The sequence below is a fragment of the Nestor notabilis genome, unplaced genomic scaffold (assembly GCF_000696875.1).
Source record: "Nestor notabilis isolate BGI_N333 unplaced genomic scaffold, ASM69687v1 scaffold15614, whole genome shotgun sequence".
Classification (NCBI taxonomy): domain Eukaryota; kingdom Metazoa; phylum Chordata; class Aves; order Psittaciformes; family Psittacidae; genus Nestor; species Nestor notabilis.
The window spans coordinates 2,781-13,195 of record NW_009926165.1 but is presented as its reverse complement, the minus strand read 5'-3'; the positions used below and the strand labels follow the sequence as shown (position 1 = coordinate 13,195).

The 10,415-nt window shown below is 39.7% G+C and overlaps 1 protein-coding gene across 1 annotated transcript; it reads left to right on the top strand.

Moving 5' to 3' along the window:
- Window positions 1-239: 239 nt before the first annotated feature.
- LOC104404877 (ADP-ribosylation factor-like protein 8B) lies at window positions 240-8,863 on the top strand (the record flags this gene model as incomplete). The annotated part of the gene is made up of 5 exons (XM_010013411.1): window positions 240-313; window positions 794-887; window positions 2,999-3,066; window positions 6,362-6,432; window positions 8,466-8,863. Coding segments are annotated over 5 exons (357 nt in total), but the record flags the coding sequence as incomplete, so codon positions are not given.
- Window positions 8,864-10,415: the final 1,552 nt, after the last annotated feature.

The window sequence follows — 10,415 nt, the reverse complement described above, 5'->3', positions numbered from 1 at the left end:
TCTAAATGGACATTTGGAGCTGCTACTGTCACAGGGACTAACTTGCCCTTTGAATGTGCCTGTCCCCCTCCATTGTCTGGAAGTGGCTGAGAAGACCAGTCTCTTGAGGAAGGTCACTTAGAAAACTGCCTTCATTGAGGCATTGTCAATGCAACCTGCATGCTGCATGTAAGAGTTCTTCTGTTACTACTGTATAGTTCAAAAACATTGTGGGGTTGAGGTGCTCTTACTTTTTCCAGGTATGGGACATTGGAGGGCAGCCAAGGTTTCGAAGCATGTGGGAGCGTTACTGCAGAGGAGTCAATGCAGTTGTGTAAGTTTTCTTGTGTATGCCCTTAGAAATGTATTTTAAAGTATATATTATTTATATACATTACATATTATATATTCATACTATATAATATAAATTTATGTATTTCCCTGCCCATGGCAGGGGGGTTGGAACTAGATGATCTTAAGGTCCTTTCCAACCCTAACTGTTCTATGATTCTATATGGATATGCTTTTATTCTTGTCCACCTCCATCACATAGGAAGACCCAACATGATAAAAGTAGTGTGTTTTACACATCCTGCAACCCAGATATATAAGTAATAGCATGTTCCAGGCTATTTTTCCCCCACAGCCTGTATGTGATTCTGTATCTTCCTGTATTAATAAATCCAGGCCTTATACAACTCAGGACTTTCTAATGCTATAGTCAATACAAACATACTTGTCAAATTTAAGATGTTTTAGTGCAACTTTCTGCAAGGAATAGTCAATACCGTAAATAACTATATTCCCATTGCAGTTACATGGTGGATGCAGCAGACTTAGAAAAAGTAGAAGCTTCAAAGAACGAGCTACACAGTTTGATAGATAAGCCACAATTACATGGAATTCCAGTAAGTATTTTGATTATTATTCTTAACTGAATGTTGACAGTGTAGCCTAAATCCTCATGAATTGGTTCCTCTAGACCCTTGAAAATACTAGCATAAGTGTGATGCAGCCTTGATGCATTGAGTGCTGTTACAAAAATGATTGTGACGTTTTTTCGACTGAGCATCTTGTCAGTGCTGCAGTGTGTTTGTTTTCTTATCTAAAGGTTGGAACAGATTTGGAAAAAATTCATTTTCATATGTGGCATTATCAGACAATAATTACTTCTAGTCAGTCCCCTTCTTGGCTGGGTTTGAACCAGTGACCCAGATATATTTCTGGCACTATCTTAAGGCATATGAGATTTGTCTTTCTGAAGGTTGGCAGATACATCAGATAATGTCCTCTGCTTCCAGAGACTGTGTAGGAGCTTGACTTTTTACATGTTGCGACTTTTTAGTTTTTCAAACTAAACCATGTGGAAAAAATGCAAATATACATCTGTTCTCCAACAGGAAGTGTCGAAGAATAGTATATTCTACTCAACTTCTAGTGAGGAACTATGGAGGCGGAAACTAGCTGGTTAATTAAATATAATCTGACAGTTTAGACTAGAAGGAATCCATCAGGTTAGCACTGATCTTTGATGCTGACATCACCAAGCAGGAGTTTGTACCTTTAATCATTAGAAGGAAGACAGTGGTATGTACAAATCAGGAAGAAGATACAATATGGTGGCTGCTGCTCAGTCCCTTTTTTCTAAGCAAATATTTGGACATTTGGCCAGTGCAAGTGATCAAAGTCAGCTGAGAATGAGTAGACAGACAGCCAACATGAAATCATTGTGAGAAAAAAGTTCTCGCACATCCATCCTTGAAAAAGAATTTTTCAAGGGACTCTCCATAATTTTTATAAGGCTTTCTATTACTGTTGTGTTTCTGTATGTTCAGTGTATATTGAATACATCCTGCAGAAGTCTACAGTCACGCTATTCATGGCGAGTGACATTGTCTGTCCTTTGTACCGGCTTCACATGCTGTTTTACTTTTCACTTTTCCTTCCTGAAATGATAGGTCTTTCATATCTTCAGAAGTACTTAATTAAGTTCCTTTCCTTTTATATGTTACAATATCACATCCCAATTGCCCAGCCTGACCAGCACAGTAATTTCCAAGATGTAATAATGCTTTTTTTACTTACTTCTATTTCACAGGTAGTGACTAGTATTGAACTTCCTCCAAATTTATTGTATGCAGGCTTTAGCATTATAGATTTTAAGGTAGCTTTATTAATCTGTGTCTGCAAGTAATGAGTTTTAATGTGTTCCAGATTCATGGGAAGTAATGGGACAGTCTTGACTCAGAATTGTAACGCATCTGGAAAACAATAATGCAATCATAATTAAAAGCCTTCTATTACTTACTTTATCTTACAGTGTGCGCAACCCATTTATCTGACCTTAATTTATACTTGAAGCCTTAAGCATTTTGTAGGAACTCTTAAGTTCCAGCATCTATTCAGTAATTTTTCTGCATTTCTCAGACTGAATTCCATATGGCTGCCTTTCGGATGCTCAAAGTGGAGGGCAAGTAATGGCTGGTGCTTGGATGATACAGGATTTGGTTGCCTGACTGGTTGGTCGCCTGACTGGTTGGTTGCCTGTCAGTGTTAAGAAGCAGGAGAGCTTCTAGAGAGAAGGATTCTCTCCAGAGAGAATCCTGTCTGGGTCTTGAGGACCCAGCCTCTATTGCTGGGGCCCTACTTTTGACTAACATTAGTTGGTCCTGTGAATTGAATGTCTATTGATGGCTTGGGTGTGCTCAGGGCATGCTCTCCGTGCGGTTTAGTTGCATGCAATCTGACACCATCCCATAATGCCATTCAGAAAGGAGACTTCTGGTACTGATATAGCCAAAAATAATTGGTTCCAGAGGGTGTGCATACAGCATCTGACATGGACGAGGAGCAGGATTTCCATGATGCTCCCACAGTCATTAGTTATTTTGAATACGTCTGCTGTTGCAGAACTAAATACTTAGATGCCAGATCCAAAATAATGCAAACAAATGGTTAAAGACAAAAATAAACCTTTATTGCTCTTGAATTTAACATGAATATGAATGATTTCTTTCAGGTGTTAGTCCTTGGAAATAAAAGAGACCTCCCAGGTGCACTGGATGAAAAGCAGTTAATTGAGAAATTGTAAGTAACTGTAAAAAGCTGCAACACTGTGAAATTTGATATGTAAGAGAAAATCACTGACGGTGTATGGCAATAACCAGCTATAACAGATTCCATTTTACATTCTCAGATACTGCAAGCTCTGCTGGCAGTTGAAATAGCAATCTAGGCTGATAACTGACTGCAGTAGATTTGAACCTCTCTTGATTATTATTTCGCTTGTATAAAGTTGTTTCAGATAATCCTGTTTTCCCATCACTGAAGATACAACTGCTGTAGATAGCAGTAGGCTTACTTACACTTTTCAGAGTACAGTGCTGTTGCAGTTTAATGCTCAGATAGCATTAGAACAGAACCATTTCAAACTACTGTCTGTAAATTTCAGCAATTCAGATATTTTTGGCATATATTCAAAGCATAAGTATTATGGATTACTGGAACTAGCTTAAGTTGATGCATTGCAAGGGTAATTGTAAAGGAAACACACAATTTTGTAAAAATGGCCATTATAACACTAATTTTGCAGAACAGGATTCTGTGTCTCAAATCATGGAATTTTAATCAGTAGGCAGTGAAGTTTCAGTATAGAAGGATGGGAGAGCCTATAAGAAATCTGGAGAGGGACTTTTTACGAGGGTGTGTAGTGATAGGACAAGGGAGGATGGCATTAAACTGAATGAGGGTAAATTTAAATTAGATACTAGGAAGAAATTCTTTAGTGTGAGGGTGGTGAAGCACTGGCACAGGTTGCCCCATCCCTGGCAGCGTTCAGGGCTAGATTGGATGGGACTTTGAGTAACATGATCTAGTAGAAAGTGTCTTTGCTCATGGTAGGGGAGTTGGAACAAGATGATCTTTAAGGTCTCTTCCAACCCAAACCATTCTATGATTCGGTGGTCCAAAGGCTAAGCAACTAAACTGGGGGTTAGGAAACACAGAATAGCTGAAGTTTGAAGGAACCTCCTTGTCCACCCACCTGCTCAAGCAGAGCCATCTAGAGGTGATTGCCCTGGACCTTGTCCAGACAGCTTTTGGGTATCTTAAAGCATGGAGACTTTATAACCTCTCTGGGCAACCTGTGCTAGTGCTCAGTCACCCCCCGAGGTAAAAGGTATTTCTTTATGTTCAGAGGGCACCTCCCATGTTTTAGTTTGTGTCCATTGCCTCTTACCCTGTCTCTGGGCTCCGTCTTCTTTGCAGCCTTCCTTCAGATTTTTGTACACATTGATAAGATTGCCCCTGAGGCTTTTGTTCTCCAGGCTAAAAAATCCCAGCTCTCTCAGCCTTTCCTGATACGTGCAATGCTCCACTGCCTTAATGGTTTTGGTGGCCCTTCACTGGACTCTCTCCAGTAGCTTTACCCACCTCTTGTACTGGGTAGCTCAGAACTGGATACGGCACTCCATTATAACCTTACCAGAGCTGAGTAGAGGGGAAGGATCACTTCCCTTAACCTGCTGGCAACACTTCTAATGCAACCCAGGATACCATTAGCCTTTTTTGCCACATTGCTGGATAATGTTCAACTTGGTGTCCACCCAGGTTTCTTTCTGCAAAGCTGCCTTCCCAGGCAGTCAGCCCCCGGTGTGTACTGGTGCTTGGTGGTGTTCCTTCCCAAGGGCTGGACTTTGCAGTTCCTCATGTTGAACTGCATGAGGTTCCTGTCAGCCGATTTCTTAAGCCTGTGGAGGTCCTGTATGTACTGTGGATAACACTATGACCTCCTGGTGTACCAGCCACTCCTACCAGTTTTGTATCAGCAAACATGCAGAGGGTACACTCTGCCCCATTGTCTAGATCATTGATGAAGGTGTTGAACAGTATTGGACCCAGTATTGATCTTTGGGGTTCACTGCTGGCTACTGGCCTCCAACTAACCTTCATGCCACTGATTGCCACCCTCTGGGCCTGACCGTTCAACCAGTTTTCAGTCCACATCACTGTTTGCTTATCCAGCCCATATTTTCTAAGCTTGTCTATGAGGATATAATGGAATACAGTGTCAAAAGCCTTATTGAAGTCTAAGTACACAATATCCACTGCTCTTTCCTCCTCTACCAAGCTGTAGATTTCATTGTAGAAGGTTATCAAGTTCATCAAGCATGATATCTATCCCCTTTGTGAATCCATGCTGACTACTCCTGATCACCTTCTTATCTGTCACATGTCTGGAAAGGGTGCTCCATCACCTTCCCAGACATCAAGGTGAGGCTGACTGTCATGTGGTTCCCTGGGTCCTCCTTCCTGCTCTTTCTGAAGATAAGATGGAATTTGCTTACCTCCACTCTTCAGGCACCTCTCCCAGTCACCATGATCATTCAGAAATTACTGAGAGTGGCCTCAGAATGACATCAGCCAGCTCCTATGGAATTCTCTTATGTCCAGTTTGCTTATGTATTCTGTGACCTGATCTTCCATCAAGTACAACTTCCTTGCTCCGTACTTTCCCCTTAGTCTTTGGGGCCTCTGATTCCTGAAGGCTAATCTTGCTAGCAAATGCAGCATTCAGCACTTCTGCCTTTTCCATGTCCTGTGTAACCAGGTCACCTGTCTCACTGACCAGTGGGCCCACATTTTCTCTTTTCTTCTATTTGTCACTTACGTACTTACAGAAGGCTTTCTTGTTGCCTTTGACATTCCTCACAAGATCCAATTTCAGTTGGGCTTTGGCTGTCCTAACTGTGTCTCTGCGTGCTTGGGCGATGTTTCTGTGTTCTTCCTGGGTTACGTGTCTCTGCTTCCACCTTCTGTATGCTTCCTTTTTGTGACAGGGTTTTGCCAGGACCTCATCGTTAATCCACTTATGCCTCCTGGCTTTTTTTTTCTGGACTTGTTAGGATGGTCTGCTTCTGAGTTTGGAGGTGATACTTCAATATTAACCAGCTTGCTTTGGCCCTTCTTTGCTACAGGGCCTTATCCCATGGGACTCTTCCAAGCAGATCCCTGTAGAGGCCAAGTCTGCTTTTCTGAAGTTCAGGGAGGTCACTAGCTCTTTATTAGAGTCTCTTGTGTGATCTCAAGACTCTTTCCTTTTTGATGCCTCCACTCTTTCTCTCATTTGAGTACTGTTACTTGATTATAAGAGTTATTAGAGATGAAAGCACTGTATTCAAAGGGAAAAGAGTAAAAGATGAATGCTAAGTTAAAGAGATGTGGAGGGTTTTGTGTGCAGTAGCAGATTTTAGAAATTTAATATCTGAGGATAGAATTGAACCCACTGAGTAAAAAGCAGAAAGCATGTAATATAATGGAAATTTCTGTTGTTGGTTTTTGAGGGGTTGTAATACAGCTTATTTTATTGTTTTTGCCTCTATAGAAACCTTTCAGCAATTCAAGACAGAGAAATCTGCTGCTATTCTATTTCCTGTAAAGAGAAGGATAACATTGGTAAGCTTTGCTTTTTGACAGCATCGTTAGTGTGTACTTTGGTTCAGTTGTTAAAAATGTTAAAAGAGATTTGAATATCTTAACTCCAATATATAACTGAAAACCTCTGTTTACTTTGTAAGACTTTGTTGCAAATATTGCATGCAGTTGTGTCTGTTTTGACACAGAATTATGTGTAATGTCAAAGTCACTTGTAGAACTATTTTGTTCCATGAGAAATTAAGAAATGAATTTGACAGGAGCCTTGGAAAAGCACATTTAAACCCCAAAGTATTTGAATCCCTCACAAAATAGTAACTGGATAAGAAGGCCTTCCAGTTAATAGGTGATACTTAAAAAAATTTGTTAATTGTTTTGCTTCATGCATGGTTTTACTTTGTAAGCAGGTCTTACATGCATGTGACTGTATGGCAGTGTTCCTCAAACTGAGGGACTAGTGCTTTTGTCCTATTGGAGTGTATCCTGAAGTCAAGGTAGGTGAAGGGCAGTGAAGGTGATTGAGGTTTAGAACTGCAGTGCTTGCATCAAATTGGCAAGGCTGCAGTGGAAGATATCAAGAGTGGTATTGCAACTAGAAGCTGGTAAAAACAGCTTAATTTCTGAGAGGATCCAGGAGAGAATAGATTTTGATCCTGGTTCATTTATATGGATGGCCTGGTGGAGAAAAGCAATCGAAAAAGGCACACTAAAATTTGCAAATGGGAAAATAATGAAAAAAATGATAGCTAATGCAGAGATATGTTGATCACTTACTTGTGGAAGTCCTGGGACTAGTGATGAAAAAGACTCAAATCCTAATGGAGAATCACTCAAGTATCTTTCAGTGTAACATTGTGCCTAGAAAGGCTAACCTGGTTCCCAAAGAACTAACAGATGTGATCAGACTGTATGTATCACATGTGATTGGAACTGTGTGGGCATTACTGGAGCACTTGTGTGCTGTATTGTGAGAAGGACCTTGAGAAACTGAAAAGGGGTTTGGCAAAAACCTAGGGAAATCAGAGGACTGGAAAATATAATCTATAGCAAAAAACTAGAGTGAAAATATATTTAGCTTATTAGTGATGAAATGACTAGACTAGGCTGTTAAGAAGACTGGCAGCTGTCTTCTGCTGCATTTTTGATTGATGTTGTTGCAGTTGAATGAGATGATAGTGTAAACTGCAGCCTAGCTAATGGGTCTCATCAGGAAGTGTAGGTGTAAGGCTGCCAGTTTCTGTGTCCTGAGAGACTGTGGAAGATGGGTATATTGTTACTAGCTTCGGTTTAGAGTCTGTGGGATGCTTCTGTCTGCTGTCTTGGTGCCTAAGCTGGTTTGCCAGGATATTCATGGTATGCTGCCTGGAATTTAGGACAGATGTGGCAATAAATTTAAACTTGAGGGCTAGAGCTGTTGCTTCCTCCTGACATTCTTTCTACCTCCCTGACAGATGTTACTGCCTTGAGGCAAAAACATCTAATCTGCTCATGAATCAGTTTGTGAACTGCTGCAGTTTCCAGCCCAATGCATTAGACTGTATCAGGAGGGGTACCAGTTTCAGCTATGAAATTTGAGTCCAGTGTTGAATGTCTTTCAGAGACCTTGGACTCCTACAACCTGCTTAAATGGCTTCTTAATGCTTTGTCAGATGTTTGCCCTTCACTTTACTTCTGGTTGTGTATTTCTGCTTTTGTTCCAACAGTGCATTTCATTCTAGTGTGGATTTTACCGTTCATTTTATGGTCATTTTAAATCTTTGCTTTTCTGACAGTTCTTCATCTGTAGGTTAGAGAACTTGATGTCAGTGATCATATTTCAAGAATGCAAAATGCACATAATTAAAAAAAAAAAAAGGCAAAAACAAGATTAAAAAAACCCCTTACCTGGACTTTTAAAGTCCTGAAATTTTAATGAGGTGTAATGAGAACCTGCGTTTTCTGGGTGTTGTTTGTTTGGGGTTTTTTATTTGTATTAACCTGCTGGTGTTCTGTTTTCTTTTACACTCTGCAAGCAGGCTTTTGAGTTTTTCATTTTGTTTTATCTATCCTGGCAGACATAACATTACAATGGCTTATTCAGCACTCCAAATCAAGACACTGTTGAAGAAACCTTTTCCTGAGGATAACTCCCAATCACTTTGACTCCTATCAGCTACACACAACTGAAAAGATAAAGAATACAACTGTGTATTACCAGGACTCACCGTGGTCATATTTGTTAACAGAAGTAAAACTGAGTTAAAGCTTGTCTCTCTATTTGGGTTCTTTTTATTATTATTTTTTTTTTAATCCAGGTATTTGTCTGCCTAGGTGAAATTCCTGAACGCCTTAATACAAGACTGAAAGAAATCACTACTTTTTGGGGCTGAAATGTTTAAGTTTATGCATGTGAATTGTCAAATACTTAGTGATTTTTTTCTAATTTGAAACTGAATAAACTGCACAGTGGAAACAGATATGACTGAGTTTTTTGAACACATCATATAATTATGCATGCATGTTTTCCCTGCAAACATCTGTAGTTAAGTATCAATAATCAATTTAAAACCACTATTAAAAATATGTTATTCATACAAAATGCTGTTAATCAGAACACTTGCAAATACTCTCTGATTGGTAAGAAGTTATTTCCAAAGTTGGGTATCTGTAGTTATCTAATTATTTAATAATGTAAGTGATTCATGTGAATATTCTTTGGGAATTGACACATAAAACAAACTCTAGACTATCCTGTTCTCCTCTGTTGGGAGAGAAAAGTCTAGAATTGCAGTGGATGTTTTTCTCTCTTAAACAGAGAACAAAATACAGAGAGAGAGCAGATCATAGAATCATAGAATGGTTAGGAGGAAAGGATCTTAAGATCACCTAGTTCCAACCTTCTGCCCTGGGCAGGGACACCTTGCACTAAACCATGTCACCCAAGACTCCATCCTGGACTTGAACACTGCCAGGGATGGAGTGTTTACCACTTCTTTGGGCAACCTGTTCCAGTGCCTCACCACCCTCACAGTAAAGAACTTCTTCCTCATATCTAACCTAATGATGAGATCATACACATCTTTTCTGACATTATTACCCCCAAAACTGATGGATTTTCTAAGCATTTTTATTGTGAATGAAATAATTTTCACAGTGCTTCTGGACTACTCTTTCCATTCCTCAACTATGCAGAATTTTTCAGTATCCTACACCCTAGTATAGCTGGGCTCTGAAGTAGGATTAGTTACTTGAAACAGATTAAAGGAGTAATTCACTTTTTAAATTTTGATGCCTTGCTAACCTTGCAGATAGCTGCTTCCAAGTGCTTCACTTAAAAGCACTCTGATGGGAATTCTGCAAGCTTGGAAATTCTATTAAACACAGAAAGTTCATGTCAAGAAGTAGTAGACTTAAAACTTACACAGGATAGATGCTCAGTGGCCAAGAGTTTCAAGGACACTTGCAGATCTAGGAGGGAGAAGTTCTGGGTTGCTGGTCTAAAGATGTGGTAAATCGAGTGATTGCTATGGTATTAAAAAGGGTATAAATCACGTATGCAATTCTTGCACTTAAGTACATGAACCATAAAAATAGCAACATTTTTTTTGTTGTGTCTGAGGATGCTTTTAGGCTAGTGGCTCTGATAAGCTGTTTAAAACATGTACTGCACGGATTTGATAAAGTCTTTCTCAGATGTCACAGGAATGCTACTACAAGCATGGTAGTCAGGTGATAGCTATTGTTCAGAATTATTTGCAGTATTGTCTACAGAAGTCTGACCCCAATTTTTCTATGGTTACGTGAAAATAATTTGACTATGTGCTGAGTGCTCAGCAAATAACTAAATAGTAGATGTTCCTGAAATGAGATGTTGGAAATGACCCTCCAAAATCTGCCATATAATCCATCTAGTGACATTTTGTATGCTGAAAATCCAGCATTAGATGGCTAAGATGATTAATTTTGAACACTCTTGTTGCTCATGGACTTCTGAAGTAATAGAGCCATTGCAAAATGCACTGGAA